Source organism: Micromys minutus (genome assembly GCF_963924665.1).
Source record: "Micromys minutus genome assembly, chromosome: 3".
NCBI lineage: Eukaryota > Metazoa > Chordata > Mammalia > Rodentia > Muridae > Micromys > Micromys minutus.
The window spans coordinates 27,801,238-27,827,274 of record NC_137972.1 but is presented as its reverse complement, the minus strand read 5'-3'; the positions used below and the strand labels follow the sequence as shown (position 1 = coordinate 27,827,274).

The 26,037-nt window shown below is 46.5% G+C and overlaps 1 protein-coding gene across 26 annotated transcripts in view; it reads right to left on the bottom strand.

Moving 5' to 3' along the window:
• CACNA1C (calcium voltage-gated channel subunit alpha1 C) overlaps positions 1–26,037 on the bottom strand; it is a gene marked incomplete at its 5' end in the record, with an annotated part of 581,859 nt that overhangs the window by 12,858 nt on the left and 542,964 nt on the right. For 16 of the 26 annotated variants that reach the window (XM_080914120.1, XM_080914140.1, XM_080914139.1 and 13 more), the window contains 9 exons: positions 758–859; positions 5,137–5,239; positions 7,043–7,139; positions 7,668–7,795; positions 8,351–8,516; positions 13,329–13,420; positions 14,451–14,516; positions 16,853–16,981; positions 19,387–19,419. In XM_080914120.1, the coding sequence (XP_080770246.1) occupies positions 758–859; positions 5,137–5,239; positions 7,043–7,139; positions 7,668–7,795; positions 8,351–8,516; positions 13,329–13,420; positions 14,451–14,516; positions 16,853–16,981; positions 19,387–19,419 (916 nt within the window). Of the gene's footprint in view, positions 1–757; positions 926–5,124; positions 5,240–7,042; positions 7,140–7,667; positions 7,796–8,350; positions 8,517–13,328; positions 13,421–14,450; positions 14,517–16,852; positions 16,982–19,386; positions 19,420–26,037 lie in introns of all 26 variants that reach the window. The other 10 variants (XM_080914145.1, XM_080914122.1, XM_080914126.1 and 7 more) reach the window with 3 other exon arrangements.

Below are 26,037 nucleotides of genomic sequence, written 5' to 3'. Positions count from 1 at the left end.
AAGTGCATAAAATATTCAATAAAATTTTATTTCAAAAAATGAAAGTGTTGACAATATTCATGGTCTTGTTTCTTTCAACAGTTACTCATTCTAAGGCCTGTGTGTAACCTCCATCAGTTGCTGTAGCTCTTTGTACAGGCCTCGTACCAAGCATTTGTAGATTGGATGCAGTTGCTTTTAGCACACTCCACTCTAGGCATCCTACTAGTGCTGTGGCAATTACAAGTGCAGGCACGTTACTTATGATATCACCTTGGGATTGCAGCTGGGGCGAAGTACTTGCTAGGAAAAGGGGCTTGTGGCTTGGTAGGCATGAGAAACGCTACTCTGGGGGAGAAATGAGCTTTTAGAAAAGCTATGGTGAATCTCAGGCACCTTTCCTTCCAGAGCTCTAGAACAACTCTAGAGCAGCTAGCCTAGTGGCCTATGGGAAAACATATATCCATATTCTATAGAGTTCCCAGGAAAGTTCTGCCAAACCCATAGCAAGGAAGGGTTTGCCTGTTCCCATGTAGGTACGTGGGGTTACAGCAGATTTCTAACTTGATGGTTTGCATCCAAGTGTGTGTAGGACATTGCAACCTAGTAGGGCCCCTGAGTCCACAGAAGGGTCCAGAATAGAAGGATCCAGAAACACTAGAGACTCAAGCATGGAAGTCTCAAGGGCTGTGTCTGCCCTGTTAATGACAGCATAGCTGGAGGGCAAGAAAGTGGAGAAAGCACATAGCCCTGGTCTGGGAATGCAGGGAGTACTTACCACCTGCAGGGGGCACCACCTGGTCCAACAGCTTCATGCTGGTCCTCTTCCAGATTTTCTTGATGATGGCCCGCAGCTCCTCATTGGCTTGCTCTAGGTTCCCTGATAGAAGGGAGTACACTCTGAAAACCTTCCCTGGATGGGCACCAGGAAGCCATGAATGATGGCCTTAGCCCCACAGATCACCCTGATCCATCACAGTTGTTTCCCTTGCCTTCCTATGTTCTAGTTCCTCCTTCCCCATCCCTGTCTATCTTATGATCTTATCCCCCTTGTGACTTTCCTCTCTTGCCCTGTCCAAGGCATTCCCCTTCCCTCCTTACTCCATTGCTAGCTAGCTCAAAGTCCTTCCCCAAACTCCAAGCTGCTTCCTCTCCTGGTTAGTGCCACAGAGCCTGTGGTACCTGCAGACACTCATGTCTCAGACATGATACTGTTTGCCCTGCAGGACGTCACCAAGGTTGATCATGATGGCGACATTTCATAGTGACCTCCTGTGCTGCTGCAGCAAATGGAGACCTTTCAAGGGAAGGACAGTCCACTCCCCCCACATACATATACAACACAGGGGGCACATATGTATCCACAGGCTGTCTGCTGAGTCCCCCAGGGAAGGAAGTAAAGAAATCTAACAGTGGAGACAGAAACCAGAAGGTAGTTCTGGTAGTTTGGACTTCCTCTCTCCACTGGTAAAACAGGCTTCATTAGATGTACGCTGCCTGAGACACTAGCCTCCTACTGGTGGAGAAGCAATTGGGGACATGCTAGAAAGGACCCCAGGCTCCTCCCAAGGATAGCTTCCCTCACTACCGGTGTGCACACACTCACTGTGTAACCCCTTGAAGTGAGGATATGATACATGAAATTCCTGTGATTAGATTATGTCACACAGTACCTATTACATGACCAAAGGGAAACGATGCCTCTGAATTCATCACAGGAGCCTATTAAACATCCAGAGTTCATATGTGTGTGTGTGTGTGTGTGTGTGTGTGTGTGTGCATATACTTCGTTCACTGTAGACTTATTAAAAAAGATTATTTTAGTTTAAAAGTAGGACCGGCTGGGAGCAGAAAAGTAGGGCACGTGGGTCCTGAGAGGGCTACATGAATGGATACTGTGTACTGAGGAAAGCAGTCAGCGTGCTAAGACATTCCTCGCTGACAGGCAGCTAGTGGGGAAACAGGGACCACAGAGTAGTGGATCCACAGAGTAGTGGGAGAGAAATTCTAGTCACAACCTGAATGAGCTTGGAGGTGGCATCTTCCTCAGAGCCTCCAGGAGGGAGCATGGCCTAATTAGTGTACTGAGTTTGGTCTTGGGAGGCCCTGAGCAGAGAGCCCTCTCCCCCCCCCCCAACTTCTCTGTGGCTGGACTTCAGGTGTTGTTTGAAGCTGTGAAGTCTATAGGGTTTGCTGCAGAGCAATGGGAAGAGGATATGTCTGACAGTCACCGCTATCATATGGGAGGGGATGGCAAACTGTGAGCTCTGGGGTTAGGCTGACTGAGTTTAGACACAGCTCTGGATTGGTACATGGAAGGCAAGCAGAGGCAGTCATGAGGAGTGAGGCTCCTGAGAGCCTTGAGCATCAAATTCACACTGCAGTTGAAGCTGGACACCTCCCAGGCATCCCAGCAGGCTATCAGTTCCCTTCACTGCAGGTGTTTTCTCAAACAAGAGATGATTTTTTATCTAAGATTAGCCTCAAACCCACGATCCTCCTGCTTTGGGCTTTCAAATGCTGGGATCACAAGCATGTGCAATCCTTCTGGACTTGGTGGTTTCTGATACATGCAGTGAAAGAATCCTGGATAAACCAATGTGCAGATAAACTCGGCTTTTGCACCGGGTTGAGAAAAATACCCTCAAACTTTCTGAGACCTCAGTATGTGAATTTACCTAGAAATGGAGTCTTCACAGAGCTAACTAGTGAAGTAATGATGTGTTAGGTGGACCACACATCCAATGTGATTGAGACCACCTGAAGCCAGAGAGATGGAACTCATTTCTCCCCAAGGTCTCCGGAAAGAACCAGACTGCCAGCACCTCTCTTTGGGTGTCTGCTCTCTTACACTGTGAGAAGAACCACATTTGAGATCATCTGGTCAGACCTAAGGAACAGATGCATCTCCAAAAGGAGCCTCCATATCTTTTAGATTTTCATTTGTTTCCATAACAACCCACGTAACCATGGAGCTTCACCAATTACTACTTCATCGTGATATGCTTATGTTTATCTCTCAGTTTCCAGGGCTGGGGTCTGAACCTTGGGTCTCACACAGGCTAGCCACCATTCCACCCTGAGCTACCCACCAAGCCCAATTTAAATATCTTTAAATACCTTCTTCTCCTTCAGTGTTCCAATAAAAAAAATCTTATTCATCTTCATACTTGGCTTTGGATAAGGGTTCTTGTTCTCAAGGCACATGTTAAGTTCTATCCAGTTGCTTCCATTTACAAATGCCTTAAGGGGGCACGAAGGCTGCTATGTCCTAGTCTTACAAATGTTGGTGTTTTGTCCCATTTCTTCTGAGCGTGGTGCTGGCTCCCAGACTTATGTAGTAAGTTCATAGAAGGCATGTTTTGGATGGAGCTCAGCCTTGAGTCCTGGGGTATTATACACCCTTGGTGGCCATCCCCAAGAGCCTTTATGTTTAAGTGTTTTTTTTAAATTAACATTTAATTAACTGTATATCCCACTGGCTGGCTTCTCTCTTCAAGATTTCCCACTTCCTAGCAGTGGTTATTGGTGACTGAGAATTTGGCAGCCCCTCAGTGTGGCCCTCAGGTATTGGCATCAGTTCCCTGAGATCTGGTTGGCCTGTGCAGTGCACGTTCAGCATTGCTAAATCTTGTCCTCTATACACAAATGCTTTTTATTCCTTCCTGGAGCCAAAAACCTACATTATTAACGTGCACCAAGCTGTAAGTATTACAACACATTCCTTCTAGCAACCATTCTGTCTTTTCTCCCTGGAAAAGGAGACCCTTCTCTTGGAACTGAAAGGAAATAATATTCACTGTAGAGAATTTGGAAGGACCAGCTCTAATCTACCATCTGACATGTGGATACACACCAGTCAGTGGTGTTCAATATTAATACATCAGCAGACATCCTCTGATTTTGTCTGTTACATGCACGCATGCATTAAGTGTGCACTGAATTCTCTCATCAGCAACAGGCCTATTTATACCTACCTTAGACTGAAGTTTTGCACTAATGTCATTTTTAGTTTTTGCTTCCTTTTTAGTTTACCAGGAGAATTTGACCTGTTTTTAGTTTTGAAAGGTTGGCTTATTATCCTGACCTGTACATTGCAGGATTGGTTCTCGGTTCCCTTGTGCCTGTTGCTGTCTGGAAGAACATAACTAAAGGGGGCATCTTTTTGGGTGGCCTTGGAAGTAAATGACAGATGCCACCACCTTTTACTATCTCACAATATGGAAACCAAAGCAAGACAAGAAACAGTTACACACATACACTGTGCTCTGCTGTGTGTGGTGCCCAGTGCCTTTCTGCTGCACCGAGGACACTGGCTAGAAGCCTGGGCCTTAGGTTACAACAGTGATGTCAAACTCTAGTTCATCCATGAGGTGTCTGTGCGGCTAGCTGTAAATGCAGGTTCCCAGACACCCCACAACCCCTAGACATGGGGGCTTCACGGATCCAGATGCTGCGCAGAGGCAGGAACCCTTTGAGCAGCTCATAGCTTTTGTTCTCTGACCACACTCCTAAGAGGCACTTGGGTTGGGTGTCTTGGGGAGCAGCAGTATCTTTGGGGGTGTGTTCACACACATATCTCAGAGCAGTGCAGAGCACTCACCAGTGAGATGGACAACAGATGCCTTCACCAGGGCTGCTCTGCTGCCAACCTGCAGGGCAAACTAGAAGGGCCCTGTGTTGTAAGCAGCCTGAGGGGGTGATCTGAGTAGTGGAACACACATGGCATCGTAACCCTTAGCAATCTCATGCCAGGGCTTCTATTTACCACAGTCACCGCTTGTCATGGTCACCTTTCCAACATAGGTCCTTTCAATTTCAAAAGAGAACCGAGTGTTTGGGAGATGCGCCTGCTGCTAAGGGGGCTTGGTCCTGCTCTGCCTAATGGCTGCTTCCTCCTCATTCTGCACTAAACCCTCAGTCCTCAGAAGGTTACTGCAGCGGTGTCTAGGGTTTGATGGAAAAGAAAAGTTCACAGTAAATAAGCCGCGGCAAAGGGCTATTTAGGAACCAAGGCAAATTGCAAGCGTGCAGTGGTTCTCAGAGTCAGTGCGGCTGCCAGTGGTATTCTGCACTGATGCTGTGCAGGCAAGAGCGTCGTGGGGATGCTAGACCTTCCCAGGCATCCTCCTGCCAGTGGTCCACAGGAGCTATTACCTTCTGTTTTGATCCTCAGGGCTGTCCTGACGAGGGCAAACAGGGTAGCATTGAACATGACTGTCCCATCGCTGTTGAGAGGCATGTTCATGGACACCAGACGCTGGAGGGGAAAAGAGGCCCAGTCAGTGACAATGGCAGGCAGTTCTTAAAGGCTCTGTACAACCATGTGGCAGGAAGGTTGGGAGGTTCCTAGAAACTTGGATGGGTGCTTCTGGGAGTTGGGGGGTATGCACTGGCTCGCCACAGTGTTTTCAAAGATTTTTCCAGGGAGAAACTGTGCTCTGTGGTTATTCTTGTACCTCCACACTCCTTAGACATCCTCAAAGGGTTCTTTCCTGCTCTGTGCTCACACCTACAGATACAGTTGTTCTCTCTACTAGCAGCAAGAACAGCCGTGTGCCAGGTATTTTCTAGGCACCACTTGTTGCCAGACAGAAATAGCCATTCTCCCATGAAGTGGGACCATGAGAAGACTGCGTATAGACATATTTACCTCTACTTCAAACCTGATCCCAAATTCATTCATCCAGACAGGATTACGTTGCTCTCCACCCCCAAAACATGCTCTATTGGCATCCTGCTCCTTTGCTGAGTCAGCAGCACACACAGGGGTCATCAGGAGAAAGAGCTGAATGCCCACTGTGAATGGCAGTGATGTCACCTCTTACACCATATGGGGTCTTCCTGTGAATATTTTGCTAAGGGTCATATTTTCCCCAGAACGAACGCATCATTTTGAGTCTCTTAGATACCAAGTTAGGGAGTTTCTGTCCCAGCTCTCAGCCCTTTCAGGCCCATCTGGAGGTCATGACCTGCACACTTCAGTTTCCTCTGGGCTGCTTGATCTTACTTACATTTGATCTGGACTTCTTACAGCTTGAATCGTAAATGTCGTCTGAAGGCCATGTTATAAAGGCTCAGTTCCCTGTCTCAGCACACTTGGGACATGGTGGAACTTTCAGGAGGTGGAGTCTAGTGGGAATAAGTCATTGGACGCCATGCCCTCGAGGAGGGTATTAGGATCTAGGGCTCGATTAGGATGTAGGGCTTGTTCTCTTTCTCCCTCTCTGCTCTAAGGTAAAGAAGCCCTGTGTTGAGTGTGTCTCTTCTAAAAACTCCAACCACAATGGACCCATGGAAACTTCCTGAAGTTTTTTATGGAATAAAGCATGGATACTGGCCAGGAAAATATTACAACCACAGAGCTTAAGTATATGTCCCCTGCTTCCTCAGCTCTGTTATCCATGAATGGGCTATCCAGGGAGATCAATGGCTGTTAGTGTTTCTTTCTGTCTACAGCTCGGCTCTCTGCTTTCCTTTTCCTTAGCTCTTTCTGAGCTCATCAGGATTCTTACTGAAAACACAGAGTTGGAGGATGGGTGAGGAATGGTAACTGAGTGAGGGGACAGCACTCAGCAGTTACTGGGCCATGTGGCAGGATCTAGAGCAGAAGTTCAATCAGAAGCTGTGCCTATCAGAGCCTGGTGCTTGTCCCAACTGGGTTTGGATCATAGACTCTCTTAGGAACTTAATAAAAAGCTGGCAGATCCTTGTCTGGGTGAAGTTTGCATTTTACTCGTGGTCTCTCTAATGTTTCTCTGGTTTTGGGTAAAAATTCCTAACCTATTACCCTAGGTCACCTGGGTGGTGCAACCTGATGGGCTGAACCAATCCTTTACTCAGATAGATGTCTATTTCCCTCACGGGGCATAAGACATTCACCATGCCCGCTGCTCTTCCATAGCCTTGGGAATGTAGACCTGGAAGGTCCTTAAAATAGAATCTTGCTCACATTCATTTCTCTAAGTACCTAAAGTATCTTTATTCCCTTAAGAGTCACAAAGGCAAACAAGTAGCTAGCTGCCCATATTTGTCCTTTCCCTCAGGGACAGTCATTTCTTACTTTGCAGGCCACACGGTGAGGACACAATTTCCCAAAACCCAGTGGGGGCTGAATTCGACGGAGAAGGGTCACCACATCCAAGTGTTTGATCCGTCCCCTAGAAAAGGAAGACAAACATCTGTTAGCCCTTTGCTCCAGATGGAAGGAACACTAGTGATGTAATTAAATTCCAGTATATTTTGTTGTTCAATCAACTAACCATTTGGCTAGAAGGGATTTAGGGATGGCCAGTCAACAGTTACAGGTAAGAACTTTCATAAACCAGAGGTTGAGATGGAGCTAAAGTCTACCTGTCCCTAATGACCCAATGTGAGTCAGTCTTTCTTTCTTTCTTTCTTTCTTTCTTTCTTTCTTTCTTTCTTTCTTTCTTTCTTTCTTCCTTCCTTCCTTCCTTCCTTCCTTCCTTCAATCCTTCAATCCTTCCTTTCTTTCTTTTTGACACTAGAGTCTTATTCTTTTATTCAATTGATATGTTCCTCTCAGTGAATGGTACTTGGCCTCATCTTGCTGGCTTTCTGATTATCTCAGTTAGCATACCCAGTGCTGACCCCTGTCTGATCTCTTCTACAGGACACTCAACCCTGCCTCTCAGTGTGGGGAGCCACGGTTTCCTTCAGAAACTTACTTGGCTTCAGGGTCATACTCGGCCCAGATTCTCTTGAATTCATCCAGGTGATGGGGACCAAGGATAGACCAATCCCTAGTCAGGTAGTCAAAGTTGTCCATGATAACAGCTACAAAGAGGTTGATGATCTGCAGGGAACAGTTGGCACACTGAGGTGTTTGTCAAAGCTTTTATACATTTGCTGTCTAAGCCCACGTCATCGGCTAGTGCCCAGAAAGTCAAAAGACAACATTTCCAAGTATCGGCAATGTTCTAGCATTTGGATTCCCAACTGCTAGAATTTGGGTTTCTTGGATATGACCTCAACACTGTTCCCTTGAGCACTGTGAGGGATGAACCCTCTATGTAGACAGAACAGCTTCTTTCTACCAAGGAGCCAGAGACAGACAGAGGCTCTGTCTGGTCATCTTCCCCTTACTCCTGAGCAAGGTACCAGAGACATACAAGTGTTCATCCTGGGCTTCCACACATCTTTGTCTTGTACAACAAAGCCACCACAACAAGAGCCACAAATGGATGAAGAGTTCTAGCTGAGTTGCTATGGGCCAAGGCTTCTAGCTCTTTTCAGAGGTGAGACATCTCTACTAATTCAGTCTTCCCAATCCTTTTGCTGGGATTGCCTGACCCCACGCTGCCCAAAAACCGTCCCCATCTCTGTGTTGCCAAGTCCCATTTCTGCTTACCAGGAAGGCACAGAGCATGTAGAAGCTGATGAAGTAGAAGACAGCAAAGCTGCTGCCACAGGGGGTCTCCCCTTCCGTGCTGTTGCTGGGCTCAGACTCTGGAGCACACTTCTTGCCTGGCATACAGGCTAGCATAATATCCTGCCAGGCCTCCCCAGTGGCACACCTACAACGAGAGGTCACACCTCAACTGACCACTCTCACCCATGGAGGCAAGGCTCCCTCAGAGGGTTTTGCCCCTTCATTGCATGGATTTGCTCATTAGAGTGATGGGCTATGTATCTCCTTGTTCATTTGAAGGGTCCTTGGTATTTTCACAATAATTCCTTTGTTAGCTACATGTGCTAAAAGTGTCTCACTCTGGTAGATAGCTTGTCTCTAGTTTTATTTATTTTAATTGTAATGCATTCAAAGTACACACACATGCACTCACGTATGTACTGTTTGCAGTGCAACCACAGCAACTGAGGCTTTAAACTCAGGTCCTTGTGCTCACAGGACAGGGACAAGGTATTGCCCCAGCCCATCTTTCTTACATTACTGCACTGGATAGAACATTTGACAAAATATTGGCTAGAAAAAGCAAGGACACATTATCTTGACTAACGTATTTACCAATCAATTAGCTCATGCTCGTGATTTTCTCAGTGGCTCCCCCAGCTCACTGACCCTACCTACTCTTTATAAAGCTGATTTGTTTGCCTTTTCTACACTTGCCTTGGTCCTTTGTCTTCGAATGGTGGTGCCCCACATTTTAGTGTTTATAATTCCTTGCATCTATTTTTAAACATCAGTACTTGTTCATCTTATAGGCTGAGTGGGGAGGCTCCTGCCTCTTTCTATTGCTGAGTTTGCATGACAAGGGATCATTTATTCCTCGGTCACAGATGAAAACGCATCATCACGGGCCTTGTAAAAGGCTGGGATTTTTGACAGCCTTTTCAATATCTATTGTAGCTAATGTTACTCATTTATTGAGAGCATTTCAGTGTTAAAATTAGCACTAATCTGCACCTTGCAGAGAAGGCTCTCCCTCTGATAGGCTTGAACTAAATGGCTCTACTCATTTTGATTTATGTGATTAGTGGCAGTCCAGAAGCCTACACTAATGGAAACATTTTCACATAATTTGTTCTCTAAATTTATAGCTTTCTTGATTTATCAATGCTTTTCCAGTTAATCTTTTTTTTTTCCTAAAAAAAAAGGCCTATCAAGATCAATTTATTGCTGCCCAAATACTCTTGGATGTGTGGTCTTACCCTGGAGCGAAGCTTTTCTTCTTAATAAAATTTGTGCAATTTGTATTTTCCTAGATAAAAGCTTTCACTTCAGCCAGAAGTGGCACTCTGGAGACAGAGGCAAAGGTAGGGGGAATCTCTGTGAGTCTGAGGCTAGCTCAATTTACATGGTGAGTTTCGGGCTAGTCAGGGATAGGTAGACACCATGCCTTAAAGTAACAACAAAAAAGCATCTACTTCATTTAAATTCCTAAGCAGATTGGCATACATTTTTTCATTGTACTTTCTCTGTGTTTCCGTGGTTGAACTTTTATTGCTGTTTGTTTGTCTTTTAAAAGGCCTGCTCTTATTTTAGAAACCCTCCCATTGGCTGGCTTTGGTCAGCAGTAGAGAGATAGATGGTTTCAGAGAGAAAAGTTGCATGACCTGGCAGCTGACTCATGGCTTCCATGGCCTTATTCATTTTCTAGTGTAGTTTGGTCTCTTACTTATCTTTTAAAGTACATTATTTTCCCCAGACGGCCATGCAGTGTTTGCGTTACAGGATACCTTAAGGAGGCGGGATTTGGAGCTCTAGGTGCTCTGGTTCTATCTTACATTCTTCACCCGTGGGCCTTTCCACCAAATATTGCTGAATATAATCTTTAAGAGATTGGGATGTTTGTGGGTCTTGCCAGCTCTGGCAGGGTCCAGATAATGAGATGCACTAGGCAGCCTGGCATTGGATCTGCATAGCTTTTCTCCGGCACACATTGGTCCATAACGACAGGAAGGGCTACTGCTCAGTGCAGGAAAGCAGCCCTGCTCCAGCTGGTTGTCATGCTTGACTTTTAATGGAAAATTTTAACAAGCTTGAATTTTAGTATCTCTGTATTATCTTTCTCCTTTCTTTTTACTTCATCGTCCCCTTTTTCTGGATTTAAGTGTCTCTTTCACCCTTCCTTTTGATGAACTGTTGTAGTTCCCCTTGTCCAGTTTTTGGATCTAGTGGTTTGCTCTCGGGCAGTGCGCAGAATCTGACCTTGGGGTTGTAAAAGGAGCCCTGCGCACTGAGCTACATATGTGTTCTCCTTCCAGGCCTCGAAAGGTGCACATTCAATCTCTATGTCTCTAGTTGCTGACTTTCAATATTTAACATGCCCTTTACCCCTGGTCATACAGATGAATCGCACAGTAACTCTCAGCTACTGAGATGCCTTTCTGTTAATGTACTGTCATATTTCCTGATTTACATATGAGGGGCACAAGGGCACTCTAGGTTTAAATCCCTCCTGCATGCATTGAATGATGTTTTTAATGTACTGTTCAATTAAGTCTGCTAGTATTCTGTTGAGGATTTTTGTATTTGTTAATTAGCGATATTGGTCTACAGTTTTCTTTTCTGTCGTGTCTTTCCACAGCTAGTCTTATAATACCAACCAACCAACCAAACAAACAAACAAAAAACAAAAATAAAACAACAATAAAACCAGCTTTGGAGAGCTTACCTTTCTTCAGTGTGTTAGAGTTTGGAAACCCTGAATTTTTTTTTTTCATTGGTTAGCATTCTAAAAAGTCATAAACAGTTACGGTATTTGAAGATGAGATTGAAGAAAGGCCTTGTCTTATAACCCAAACTAGCTTTGAACTTATGATTCTCCTGTACCAGCCTTTTGAGTTCCCACGGGTATAGGAGAGAGCTCCCACCCCAGTGGGTTAAAGATTTACCTGTTAACCCATTCTGCACTCACTGGATTATTTCGATTGGAAGGCTCACATCTTTTTTTATTAATTTTTTTTGAAATTTTATTTGATCATGAGCATGTGGTTTGCTCTCTTCATTTCTTCTGTTCTGGTCTGGAATGTCTATCACACAGTAGGGTTTTCCTATCTCTATTCTCCTTGTCTTAGTCTTTATTTCATACTTTATATTTTATTGTACTTCGGTTATATAGTAAAGGAACCCCAGTTGATCTTTCAGCTCGTCGATTCATTTTTAGCTGAATTTTTTCTGCTACCCATCTCAGCTGTTTAAAAGTATTTTAGAAAGGGAATAAAAATATTTAACCATTGCATTTTCCCTTCCTTCTTTGCTCTGTTTAGCAATTTAACAGAAGCGTTACAGTCTTCAGCCGCCCTAACAATGTGAATTGTATTTAATTTCAAGTCTTCTGGGTCTACTCTCTCCTTTCTGCTCCCTGTGTGTTCATTTATTTGTAACTTGGGCATGATGCAGACACCTCTTCTCTCTGATATTCCTCATAGTTTTGGGATTATTGTTCTTTGTGACTGAGAACCCAGCTCTCTGAATAACGTTCTTGTTATGGGAGCTCTCTGGGGAATCACAGACCAAAGGCAAGATGTGGTGAGGAGTGTGGTGGGTAGCTTGTCTCTGAGGGAATGCTCTGCTGGGTCTGTCCTGCCCCAAAGTCCTGGGGATTGATGCAAAATGCTGTGGAGCACAGTAGAGCTTCCCCAGAACGTCAGGACTCTCCTGTGCCCTGTTGATACTGAGGCTGGAGATGCTCCTGGATGCTGCCTCACCCTCCCCAGTCTCACGCTGTCTGAAAGTGTGCTCATTTCAGGTCTAATCCTTTCAGGATCTGAATCCCTTCTACCTTCTTCCATTAGAAGTTCCTCAGCACTCCGGGTTCGCCTGGAGCCCACTCTCACTGTTTTCTTTTCCATCCTCAGCAGCGTTAGAGGTTTGCTCTTTGAAAAGACACTTGCTGCCATTAGAAACGTTAGAAAAGAGGGAGAGATCAGCCTGGTGGCCAGTCTGAGGTCTGCGACCATCTCCCGCATTTAAGTGTGGCATTAGCTTGCCATCGTAAGATGGCAGCTCACACTAGATAGCTTTGTGTTCTGAGGTCATGTGATCTGGGAGGATATCCATAATTTTGATAACAGTATTTTAAGCAGTAATAGACTTGGGCATGGGACCAGGTTCTCTAGGAGATGGTTGGAGATGGCATCACTTGGTAGCCCCTTTTTATCGTGTACTTTGAAAAATGGCCTCAAGGACTTGGCAAATATTTCTTTTGAAAAGAGATTGCTTCATTTACCAGCCTGGGACTAGATGGAGTCTTACAGTGTAACACCAGGCAAAGTGGGGAGGACAGAAGAAGATGGAAGCAATAAGTAGATTAATGGGAGCCCAGAGAGACAGATGCAGATATGAAAGATGGACTCAGGGCAAAGTAAGGATGCCACCTTCTTAGACACACCCATTTCTAAAAGTATGGTGTCCATAGAATGGTTTGGTAAACATTATCAGAGAAGGTGGCTACATTGTTCAAGATCAGTGTGCTGAAGCTTGCCTATGTGCCAGGTAAGATGCCAAGCCTGAGAGCTCTTGGTGCTTATCTTTGGCTTCCTAATGGCTGGGGCAGAGGACTCCCAGATGTGTATGGTACCTTGTGGCTGCACGTGGAAAGTTGGTGTAAGTGGTAATGAGACTTCCTGGCTCGGAGAGAAGAAGAGGCCATTCTTTTCCTGTTCCTGTGGTTCCCCAAGAATGGACTAACATCCTCTTAGTGTGCCTGTGTGCACCTATGTCATCTGAGACCTACCTGAACAGAAATAGCCCTGTGCGTGTGGTGTGTATGTATCTATGTCATATGAGACCCACCTGAAGAGCAGTAGCCCTGTGTGTGTGTGTGTGTGTGTGTGTGTGTATGTGTCTGTGTGTGTGTGTGTGTGTGTGTATGTGTCTGTGTGTGTGTGTGTGTGTATGTGTACCTGTGTCATCTGAGACCCACCTGAACAGCAGTAGCACAGCCTGGGGGAACGTCTGGAAGTTGTTGTTCCGATTGATTTCTGTGGTGTCATTCAGTGCAATCTTGCCAAACACCTAAAGAAAGGGGAATTGAGAGACCAGAGAAGGACAGCATGCATACCCCAGTCACTGTCTAACAGTCTATCTGGTCCCAGTAACTTTGGGACTAGCTGACCAATCAGTCTCTGCTGTCCCATGATCCCTGGACCCCAGCTCCAGCATGGACAACTTTAGCAGAAAATGTGTCCTCAGTTGTCACTTGGGAAAGGTCCCTCAGCCCAGGGAAACCTGGGTCTAGGGGTGGCAAGTGGATGCTGAGATCAGGATACTCAGTGTAGGACCAGGGCCCACTGCCTTCTAGCCTTTGCATCTCCAGGTACTCAAATGCATAGTTGATTCATGGATTTTGCAGCAGTATGGAATGGGTGGTCTAAAGCTTGGACAAGCTTGGTTCATTTCTGACATTAGAGGTTTGTTCATGTTATTCTCTGCTCTGTGATATCAAGGTACCTCTTTTTGTCTTCTAAAGCACAAATTGCTCCCCTTACCCCCAGGAACTTCTAGAGATTTTATATAGGGATCTCCTAAAGGAAGATCCTGGCTTTGTTACAAGCATGACTGTGGAGGTGCTGCCTTACAGAACCTAGAAAGACTCAGCTGGAATCCTGAAGGGATTGGGGAACCCTGGCTGGGGTTCATCAGGAAAAAGTTCATCAGGCCCCTGGGATGGGGACTCCTGAAAAAGACTGCATTTTTGATAGACAGTGCCTTTTCTTCTCTCCCCCACCTCAAATCATACACATCAGATGTGGACAAAGCAGGGGAGGCTAGTGGGACACACCCACTTCCTACTGTCTCTCAGGTGAGGCTGTTCTCTCCTAAAGCCCACTGCTTAATTCATGAGTATTTTCACCTTGCAGAACTGAATCCGGTTCTATAAGATGGGAGGGATTGCTGCGCCTTCTCTTGCCTATACCATATCCTACTGGGGAAGTTCCAGCTCTTTGGACATTGAATGACAGGCAGGAACAAAAATCAGGAGGAAAGGAGAAAGGGTATGGTCCTGGGGGCTGGGAGGGGACCAAGGAGGCAGAGTTTCTCATACCTGCATCCCAATCACTGCATAGATAAAGAACAGCATCACAATCAGAAGGGCCACATAGGGCAGAGCCTAGAAGGAAGCAAAGAGGGGCTATGAGATCCGTGGTACAGGCCAGCATGATCCTTCTCCAGAAAACATTGCATTCTCAAGTCCAAGCAGTCAGCTGCTGTTTGGCTAAGGAGGACTGAGCACCAAGGAGAGAACCCAAGAGGTGGTCTCTGGCTTTCCAGTTCAGGAGTCTGTCTAGTATGTATGTATGTATGTATGTATGTATGTATGTATGTATGTATGTATGTATCTGTTATCTATCCATCCATCCATCCATCCATCCATCCATCCATCCATCCATCTATCTTCTGGGAATGCAGCTGAGGGCCTCTACCACTGAGCCCTGATCCCAGTCCACAGGTTTTTGCTTGTTTTGTTTTTGCTTTGTTTGTTTTAAAAGCAGGCTTCAGAGTAATGGAGGTAGCCCTGGAGGTTGATGTTTATATGCAGGTGAGGGCTGGCACTTGTTAGGTCAAGGCGATACATGATTGGACGGTAGAGTGGGACGGGAACAAAATTTTGGTAAGGCGGGGGAGAAGGTGAAGGAGAGAATCAACATGGATCTCTGGAAAGAGGATTTCAACCCAGGTGATCTTAATTGGGGATAGGTATATATGAATATTTTCAAGGGATTCTATAGTTCCATTTGTCTTATCTAGGTGGGCTGTTTCTGTCTTTGTCAACTGGTTGTAAGCTTATTGTGCAGATGGACTGTACGTTGAGAATTTAACATATAAATCTGTTTGATAAATTATTGATTGTTGAGTTATGATTTTACTGGGCTAGGAGGAATGTGAGCTAAATTCCTGGCTGGCAGGGGGACGGTTGGGAGAGGGTGGCTGGGGTCCACCTGGGTCTGAGAGTACTTGGGGTCAGCATTGAGATGCTGAGATCCCCACAGTGCCATGTGGTCCTAATGTCTCCAGCACTAGCGAAGAATAAAAAGGTTACCACATTTTTATTTACCGCTACATAGCCCTGTACTGTTTATTGAGAACAATCAGGGAGCAGCCCTCCTCAGACTACAGTCAGATATTTGCACAAAGAAGGAGGGGGTGATGTTAGGTTACACAACAGGATGATGGTAGTCACCAGGGAAAAGTGGAGAGGAGGCAGCTCACATCCCATCTTTATCCAATTACTTCCACAGAAATGAGCAGTCAGCAACTCCTGCCATAAAAACATCTAATGAGGGGAAATGTGTCTTGTTTCCCCCACTTTCTAGCTCTGGAGCTCGGGCTTACTACTTAATCTCTCTGGACCTGTTTCCTGACCTGAGTATGAGAAACGGTAATGCTAATTTAGCAGGAGGTGTGGCATTTAAATGGCCTGAGGATTGTGATACCCATAACACAATAGTCCACACATGATTTGGTTCGACATATTTAGTTACTCAGTATACCCTTTAGAGCCATGGCCACTTCAGAGGAGGCGCCATGGCTTATGGGATCCTTGGAACCTGGCTTTCTGGTTTAGGAATTATGTTGCCTGTGTACCACTAGATGGCACCGAGAAATCAGAAAATATTTTAGTATAAGGCGGGTTCTCTGATCAAGTCCAATTCTTCAAGGTCACCCCAGCCACTCCCCATTATAAGAAAATGTTAGGGTGTCTCAGGGGCCTCTATCAGGACCAGCCTCCTATCTTGATCCCATTAGGACCACAGATTCAAATCCTTAGAACCTCCCTTCACTTTGACCTGCGAAGGGTCTTGGGTGGGGAGCCCCAGGTTCTCATTAGGGGTCGAGGGGCCAGCAGCGTGGGGCATGACTAGAAGAACAGTGGCTTTTTGTACAGCTGGACCTCAAAGTCATTCATCGGAGTGCTGCGGACGGCACTGTTCTCAGAGCGAAGAGCTTGGAGAGGGAAACAAACAGGGCCGGTGAGGAGCCACAAGACACCCAGAGTCTTCTGGGTACAGTCTCAACCTTGAGCCCATCTGGAGGGAGGCAGGCTTCGTGTCCTAGTTAAGCTTGGGCTTTCCGGGGCAGGGGGCACAACGCTCTATGCTCAAGGTCTGCGGCAGTCTAAGAGCAGATGTGTGGCATCCGGGAAACACAGCTACAGTGTAATTTCTACAGTCCTTTCCCAAGAATCCAAACGCCCTAACATCATCTCTTCCCGTAAGCTTTACACTTACAAGGCACTCCTCAGAACTGGCCTTACAACCTCCATTTACTACAGAGGGACAGACAGCCCTGGGCCCTGTATACTGGGCCGGAGCTATTTCTTTCCTGGTCTGCCCCTGTTGGGGAGCCTTAGCAAAAGTGATATTAGAACACTTGGTCAGTCTATTTCTAGAGAACAGCGGAGGTTGTCTCGCTACAAGCTTTCCATAGGGGAGGGGACATGGTTACCTGGAAGGACTTGATAAAGGTCCACAGCAGGGTCCGGATGCCTTCCCCACGGCTCAGCAGCTTCACCAGGCGCATGACCCGGAAGAGGCGGAAGAAGGTGATGGAGATGCGGGAGTTCTCCTCTGCACTCTAGAACCCGTTGGCAATAGGGGGTGCAGTTAACACAGCAAGAAGGCGGGGCAGGAAGGGGTCCTCTGAGAAACAGCCATTGGTTGAGAGGAGGCAGGCCAGGGTGGGGTTAGCTGCACTAGACTCTTTCCTTAGGCCTCAACTCTCTGTGAGGTGAGAGGCCAGCACCTTTCTAGGTCAGCAGCCCATCCCTAAGGTCTACGCTAAGTCACAGCCTTGAGTCCATGACATTTTCCCTATCCTCCTCTTTCCCATAATTCTAAGTTCTTCAAATATTATAAGCTTTGGAATCTGAGCTCAGAGATACTGCCTCAGAGGCTCCTGCCATCCTGTGTTAGAAGAAAGCAACCCGGAAGTTCTTCTCTTCTCAGCTCTGCGGGGTGGATGGTTGTGACTTCCCACACAGCCGGCTGAGATTGCCTCTGAGCATGCGCTGGCCAGTCAAATCTCATTCTCCCAGTCTCCACTTTCCACTTCCCAGGATCCTGCCCCAGATGGCTGCTGGGGAATGGTGGTAGTGGGCTGCTGTATTATAAGGGGAGGGCCACAGTCCCAGACCTCATTACAGCCTCTAGTGTTGCTGCCCTTTTATAGCCTCGGACCTTCCCTAGAGGTCCGTGGTCTGGAAGGCCAGTCTGAGCCTGGCACACGACCACTCAGGGTATCTGCTGCGTGGTCATGGACAGAGAAAAAGAGATGGAGGCAGCAATGAAGTAGAGGGAGCTGAGGAGGGCTCTGGATTTCTGGGCTGCTCAGAATCTATGGCTAAAGGTCCATAACTGGCGTCTTAGTCTGAAGCACCCTGCGGGTACAGACACAGGCCTAGCCAGGTCTCTGGGGCACAAGTGTCATTGTTCCCATGCCTGAGAACAAGAACCGATAATACCCCATTTCCTCCTGCTCACGTCGGCAACTAGATGTGTTTCAAGGCTCTGAGGGCTGATGGGAGCCCTTATGCCTTCCCTGAAGCTAGTGCAGCCTACCCGGCCCTGTTGGGAGCAGCACCAGGAGAGAAAGGACCCGAGAATTTCCTGTTATGGCTCCCATCCCAGATACCCCTTGAAGGAAGGGTCTTAAGATTTTTGCTCTCCTGTCCTGTCCTGTTCTGTCCCTTTAAGGTGTCCTCTTGCTATACTTGAGAGTGTTTCTACATCGGGCCCTCCCTGAGGAGGCTGAGGCTCCACAAGCCCTTCCAGTTCTTCTACAGGCTTCTGGTCCATCCCTGAGGTCTGCATGGTTTCATCTCAAGTCCATCTGGAGGGATATCTGCACCAGCAATAGGCTGGAGTAATGACATATTCAGTCTCCATGACAATTATCCCCACCCCCAAAGGAGGCAGAACAGGATAGATTGGGATAGATTTTCCAAATCAGCCTCCATATTTGGTTCCTCTAAGTTCTATCTTCTGTCCTTAGAAGGAGGCTTGCTCTTTCGAGTAGCATACAGGGAGCTCACAGCTTTGACTAGCTGTTAATTCTGCCATGTTCAAGAAGGGGGGAAAACACCCACAAGAAAACAAAAGCCAAACTTAAGTGGGGTGCTTCAGCTGTGGGTGCGAAGCCTTCATAAAGCTTATACCACTGGAACACTTAAGTCTGCTGAGTTAAAAAAAAAAAAAAACAAAACAAAACAGAAATTTCCTAGGCAGCCTTTTGGCCAAGGTGGACTGCTATGGGGACCCAGCTACATCTCTTGATCTAGCTGTCACGGGTTTGGGGAATCTCTAGCCTGGTTTGAAAGCTGTGATGGAGCTCTTAGGGGAAGCCGTTCCTAGGAGACTTCAAGGTTGAGGCATGGCTACCACTCCGCCAAAAGACATGGACATTCTTCTATCAGCGGTGGTTCAGGTGGTTTCTTTTCCTGCTTCCCATGTTACAGAAAAATGATTCTAGTGCACATGTAATGAACTAGAGGAACTTAGAAAGACCTAAGACTAAGGTCCAGGGTGACAGCAGAGAGATTAGAGGGCCAGCCCTGTGCCATAGCAAAGAAGGTCATTATAGAACTAATGAGAACTGCCCTTCCTTCTAGCCGGACCCCACACTTGCTTCTGTTTTCTCCCTGGAGCCCTAGTCACAGTTCTCAGAAGCATCCTCCACAAATTCCTACATTACATGGAACACACTGTCCTTGGGACGTTTAACAGGAAATAGCATGGGTCCAGTTCTCTCTCAGTGGATGACAGTGACTCACCACCCAAAGGATGTTTGGGAAAGTAGAGGAACACCACTGTACACACACCCTTGCACAGCTCACGTGAGCACAGGCAGGTAAGGCACACAATGGACATGGTGGCCCCATGCAATGGGAGCTGGGCTGGGTTCCCAGGGCTCTGGAAATTGGGGTGGCTAGAGGGAGGGGGGGTCACAGAAGCTGGAAATGTGGTCTGGAGGGTTGTTCTTACCATAGAGGGAGAGCATTGGGTATGTTCAGCTGGCTTTAAAGAAAGGCAGACAGAGATAAGCTGTAATGAGTCTCCAACGAAGAGCCTGGTATTCTAGGTCTTGGCTAACAGAGGAACAACACAGTGGTAGGACAGGGCATAAGGAAACAGGTGAAAGAAATATACAAGCGTGGGCCTGGCAGGGTGAGGAACTCCAATGACAACATGGGCTGGGTGTCACTGGGCCACATGGCCAACAAGGACCCACGAGATTCTCCTATTCTATTCAGTGACCACCTCTGTCTGTGAGTGGAGCAACTCAGCCCAATTACGGAGGAGGAAGTGAGGTCTTCCAGATTTGTGGAGGAAGCTCAAGTTTTGTCTATTGATTTTTTCCTCAGGTCAGCCTGTTTCAGGCAAACCTTTGAGGACTGCCACTTTCTATATTTTGGTCTGCTCTATGAAGTGCTGGCTGAAGGACAAACCCTGGCTGATGTGTGCCCACTGTTGCCCACACACAGCTAAGCAAAGAAGCTTCACAGTGGCAGCTCCTTGGATTGGAGAAGGATGAATTCCAATTTCATCTAAGAGATGATCTAAGGAGGCAGTCCTTTAGGCCTCTCCATATGGAGCTTTTCTAAAAGATCAGGCTCAGGCTGGACATGGCCTTGCCTAGAGCTCAGTTCGGAGACAGAGACCCTTGGCCATTGACATGCAAGGCCTTGTGCACAATTTAGGGTAATGTCAATTGTGCCCAAAGAAGTTGCCTTCCTGGGCTAGATGGCTGAGCTGTCCTGGTGACAGTAGTTCACAGGAGCACAAGGCCCCTCCTGTCCCAGTTTCTCTGGTAATCTTCCTGGGGAGATACTCCAACACTGGGTTCTGGCATACAGCCATCATCCCTGACTGATATCACCCTTTGGTGCTGTGGCCTAGGCCTGTGTCTTCTACTTTCAGATGTTACCCCTGCTTTTGTTCTTAAGGTATACACAAGGAAACACATAATGGGATTTTTGAAGGAAAGAACTGTTCATAGTTAGACATATTCCTTGCAGTCTGAAAATACTTCTTGGTAACATACTTCTTAGCAATTGATTAACAAACTATTTTCTTCCCATAGAGAGTTGGTTTTGATTGTTTTGGGGATGGTAGAGAGAGTGAGGAAGGGACAGAAGGGCCTTCCCTAGGCATGACAGCACATGGTTTATGTCAGTGCTGTTCAGATTGCCAGGCTGCATGTCTGGAGGGGATGGGTCAGTAGGGTATAGCTACTGAGTGGATAGAGGACACAGAAACAGATGAACAGACCTACACACTCACACACACAGGACATTTCTTGTCCAAGCACCCAAGCCTCTCTTCCATTGGCATGAGTCAGCTGTCATGATGGTCAAGCCTATGTCTCTGAGTATATTGTTTGGCCACACCCCTCCAGCCTCTGGCTGGTCCAGGGCTTTTGCTTACAGATTGCTAGATAAAGGGCTATGTGCTTCCGAGGAACCAGCAGTGGAGTGGGAGAGACAGACGGAGGCCATCTGCTTGGTAGACATGCCAGAGTTCTGCTGTGCAGTTGTTCTGGGTTGTTGCTTTGGTCCTAGGAACAACCTAATGTCCGCCCATCTACCCACCACTTCCAAGGACCTTGGGTAAGCCATTAAAGGACATCTGGGTCCATCTCATCTTAAATAAGATGGAGGCAATTCAGAAAATTTATCAGTTTAGCTGGTCTCACTAAACCAGCCTGTAGCTATCACAAAGAAATAGTTTATTCTTAACCACTCAGACACTGGGGATTCTTATTCACCAGGGTTACCATCCCTCCTGTTGTTTTCTTTCTTTATTAGCCTTTTGTTGCCTGGATTAAGATATCATCTACTTCATTTATATTTTACTTCAAAATGCAGGCTGAGGTCTGATTACCTCTCTGGCATTTTATTTTTTTAGTATCATGCCCTAGCTTGATAGTCCCTAGGTCATGTCTTTGCAGCAGGACACAAGATGAGGGTTTTCTGAGTCCTGTGTCTGGGGCTCCCCAGCCCGGGTAATGACGACTTCACAAAGAAATCTGAGAAAGTCTGGGGTAACTTTTTCTTGAGTCTTAAAGTCATATCACGCAGAAAGTTTTGCTTGGCTGGAATAGCATCTCCTTAGCATCCCCTACATAAGGTGCTTACATGGTCTCAGAAGCACCATTCACAGCAAAGTCAGGATGTAATCACTGAATGAGTTCTGTGTGGGAAGAAGCCTAGGCAGGCCAGATGGTGTCCCCTAGACAACCTCAAGTGATCATCGTGGTCTTTAGTACCTTCCTAGCTGCAAAAGAAAACACTTTGGTGTGCTACATAGGGGGACTGGAGCCATCCACATTGGATGTCCATAGTGCCCCAAGCTAAACATTTTAAGCCTATGTTCATATCTGCTAGTTTGATACTTTGTGAATTCCTCATATCTGTAGGGGTGGACCCATAACAGGCATCAAGATCCATGTTTAGGCTGTTTTCCAATGCAGGTAGGAGCTGGAGCCAGAGAAAGATCCAATAGGTTTCATTATCAGGAAGTCTGTAAGGAACAGTTGGTAACTGGAAGTCCTGCCTGTGGGTTTGTGGTGGAAAGATGCTGTGGGGGAAAAGCAGCACCAGAGATGGTGTTGAGGGACCTGGAGCTAGCACTGTAACTCATTCTTTTCTGAAGCAGACACCAGTCCTCTTGCCAGTTCTGTAGCCCTGTATCCTTCTCTTGTTCTTTCTCCTTGTCTCTTGCCTTTGTTGATTTGGCCAATGCATGTGGTGTGCATTACATAAATCTCTATGCCTGTTCTTTCTGGAGTCTCTTTCCTGCCACTTTCTCTGTGAGGCCCCTACAAAATGCCTTGTGTGAGCATCCTAAGGGTAGCAAGCATCCCTTGGCTTAGCATCGGTACTGGGAGGTTGGCAAGCAGTTCTGTGTAGGTCAGTTGCAGGAAGGCACTGGTTGAGAGCTCGAGTGGCCACCAATCCCTACTTTCAGGGATGCTGTGCTGACACTCAGTGCATGGCTGTTGCTCTGCGGGCATGTACGAGTTGACTGATAGGAATGGCTTGAATCATAGGTGGGTCATCAGCTAGCTATAAGACTCTGGATAGGTTGCTCACCTTGCCTAGGCCTAGATTTCATATGTGCGGGAAGTCCTTGGTCTTGATTCAATCATGAGTCATGGAGTTGTCTTGAAGACTGACAGAATCAATAACTAGGTCTCATGTTCTTGTATTTTCTTCCTCCTAACCAGCCAAGATCATAGCAAATACCATAGATTCTTAGTTTATTTTCATGTTCTGGTCTTTTCTGTGGCCCAACACTTTGCATCTATCTATTTTTCCATGTTTCTTTTACTAAACTTGCCTAGAAACCCCCAAGGGTTAGTTTTTTTTCCCAGGTACTATCCCAGTGCCTGCAGCTCTTCTTAGAGGGGTCTCTCTTGTCCTGGTCTTTGTATAATGCCCTACTGAGCCATATGGGAGCCTAGGTGGAGGTGAGCACAGTGTGGTCCTGTGAGTCCTAGAAATGTAGCAGAGAACTCTTACCTCACCAAACTGGATCACAAAGGCCAGGATCTACAAGAGACTCTCAGCCCTCTCCATCCAAATCCTACCACACTCAAATGCACGGAGGCCTAGGGACCTGGGCTAACTACCCTAAGACTGGGGCTGAAAACATAACCATGACTTCATAACATACAATTTGAAAATGGTTCTCCACACCTATAATGTAGAAAGCGAGGCCTTCTAGAACTTTCTATCATTCAATATCCTTTCAGACGCACAACGAAAAAGCTTAGAAAGGCTATTGGTCACACCCTCAAACTGAGTCTCATTTGGGATATCAAGGAGTCCTCTGGGAAGATGCTACCAGGAACTGCACGAACAACCATGGAACATTTCTAGAAGGTTTTATTCCTACTGTGGGTCTGGAGAAGCAAGCCTCTGCCAAAGTGGAGCAGCATCACACTCTGACGACAGAGCTCACATTGGAAGAACAGATTTAGACAGGATAACGTGCCAGGGAGAAGGGCAGAGACCTGGGTTTGAGACAGCCTTACATGGTAGAGGGGAGCCTTGGAGGGGCACTTGGAAACAGCTTGCAGCTGTTAGGAGGACCCCATTTTGCATTGTCAGAGTTCAAGATTTAGGGCAAAAAGGAATGTAAATCCAGTGTTGCTTTGAATATAAAAGTCCCACTTGTATATGCCAGGTGCCCCTGACAAGCCCTCTTTGAAGGGCTTTCTTCTTGTCTTTTTACTCTGTACCTACTGCTTCCTTGCTAGAAAGCAAACCCGTGAATACTGGGTTCTTTTTAATACCATGTAGCTAAAGAAGTGTCCACCATAGAAGGGGACAGTGAGCATACAGAGATGAGTGTGTGCTGACTTCCCCATGGGGGAGGGACACTCACTTGGAAGGAAGGGAGGAAGGAAGGAAGGGTGAATATAAGATTCAGTGAAAGGATGCCGGCCATGTCCATGAGGGGACAGCTTACAGGCGAAAAGCCACTGTGGGTAGCTCCTAGATAGACCGTGGGTCTGGGAATTTATGCTTGTGATGGTAATATGTGTGTAGAGGAGTCTGGGAAGGCCTGGTGCAGGAGCTAGGGATACAGGACTTCCTGGATTTTCCCATGGGATCCTAAGAAAGACCTGGCACTGGGCTTGTAGCAGCTCACCCAAAGGCAGAGAAATGTGAGCTGGGTAGCTTATCTTGTGGCTGTCCTACTGGCTGCTGGCCCAATGCACGATTTTATGGTTATACTTGTGGTCACAGGCCTGTCAATCTTCTGTCTTGTGGCTGTTGATGACCTGTACCTTCTCTGATCGGCTGCACCTACTGGTCACTTCCATGAGTCTAATTAATAGCAGCTGGGAAAAGGGCTACCCTTGGTACATGTGGATTCTAAGTTATGAACACACCAAGGAGATGGTCTAGTAAGATCATGCTTTTGAAAGGATGCAATTTGCTTAGATGCTGTAGCTTTTACTTCATAGATCTCTGCGGTTGACATAAGGCTTTTGGATAGATGCTGTTATGTGAGCCCACATGTATAGCCACATCTACGTTTTCTTATAGGGAACAGTATATTTGTTTTGCCTTTTTAAAATTGGAAACAGAAATAGAGATGTCAAGGCAGGATGAGAGCTATGAACTTTGCCAGCAGTAAAACTGCTGGGAGGAACTCCTGGGGAGCCATGGGTCTTCTGCTATCATGGGAAGCAGCCAGCTGTTCTTCCCCATGCTTTTCCACTGCACATCTTTGCACTGAGTTCTGTAGGAATCCGCAGTGCTGTCTGCATACAGATGGCAGTGCCCATGACTTGTCTTTCCTTTTGCTGTTTTCCCTGCAGGACCCTCAGGGCAGCACAGTGCGCTGGCATCTGTGGTAAGCACAGAGTCTAGCCTTTAAGTTCTGCGACTTAAATAACAACTGGGACATAACTTGGGGTTCATGCAGACTACATGTTAGGCGTCTATTCGAAAGGAGGTTAGCAGCAATTGTGAAAGACTCATTTTGTTATTATTCATCTGAGAATTTACAGGAAAGAGACAAGCCTAAAGGTTTACATGTATGCATATAAGCATGTGAGTGCCCGAATGCACATATACACAGAGCAGCACACTATGGGTGTTCTGTTTTGAGAGTACATGTCTAAAGGATGTTGTGAGGTTGGAAAACCAACAGGAGGGGAGACTGTCTGGAGATGAACTGAGGTTAGAAAAGGCTTGGGTCCAGGCTCCAATGATTGTCTAGAACTTGTAAACAACTCTTCATTTTCTTACTCTATAATATACACACACACACACACACACACACACACACACACACACACACACACACACACAGAGAGAGAGAGAGAGAGAGAGAGAGAGAGAGAGAGAGAGAGAGAGACAGAAACCTAAGGTCTCAGAGACAGAGGGGCAGTTGAGGCTGGAGCTATAGAATAAGCAGAAGGCATCAGCAAGGGGGCAAAAAAAGGACTGCATGAAGAATGTGACATTGTCCTTCCTAAGCCCTGTGGCTACACAGAGGAGAACCAAACCAGTGAGAGAATATGTCCATTCAGTCTTGGGAATGGGCCAGGCTGCATGGAGGTGGTGGGATGTATGGAGGACAGCGAGAGAATTCTAAACGTCTAAGACTGAATTATAGAATCAGGTCTCTGCGTTCTTATCCAATGGTTCTATCCATCAAAGGCTTATGCAAACATCTTCAAGTCTCTTACTTATGGGAAAATAATGACAAAAAACTAAACAAGACATGTTAAGGAGTAACTGCTAGAGGACTTGCTCATAGATAAAGAGGATGCTTAAACATGCCAGGTAACAAGAAGACATGTGCAGGAACTGTATAGAAGGAGGCAGCTCTGGGGAGGAGAGGGCAACAGGGCAGTTGCTGTGGGGTCTGCCTGAGGCCTGAGAGCCAGGGGCAGGTTGGGAAGGGCAAGGGGAGGGAGAGCAGGTGGGTGCACAGTTCACACTCTATAGTGAGTTCACATGGGCATGAGGCTCATACATGGATCCTGTGTCCAAGGCAATGGGAAGAGAAAACCCACCAAAAAGTTTTTCAGCAAATCACCAGGCTCTTTACTGTTTCCAGAAAAGGGGGGACAAGCAAACCTCAAACATGACCAGTACCTTTCTCCCTCAA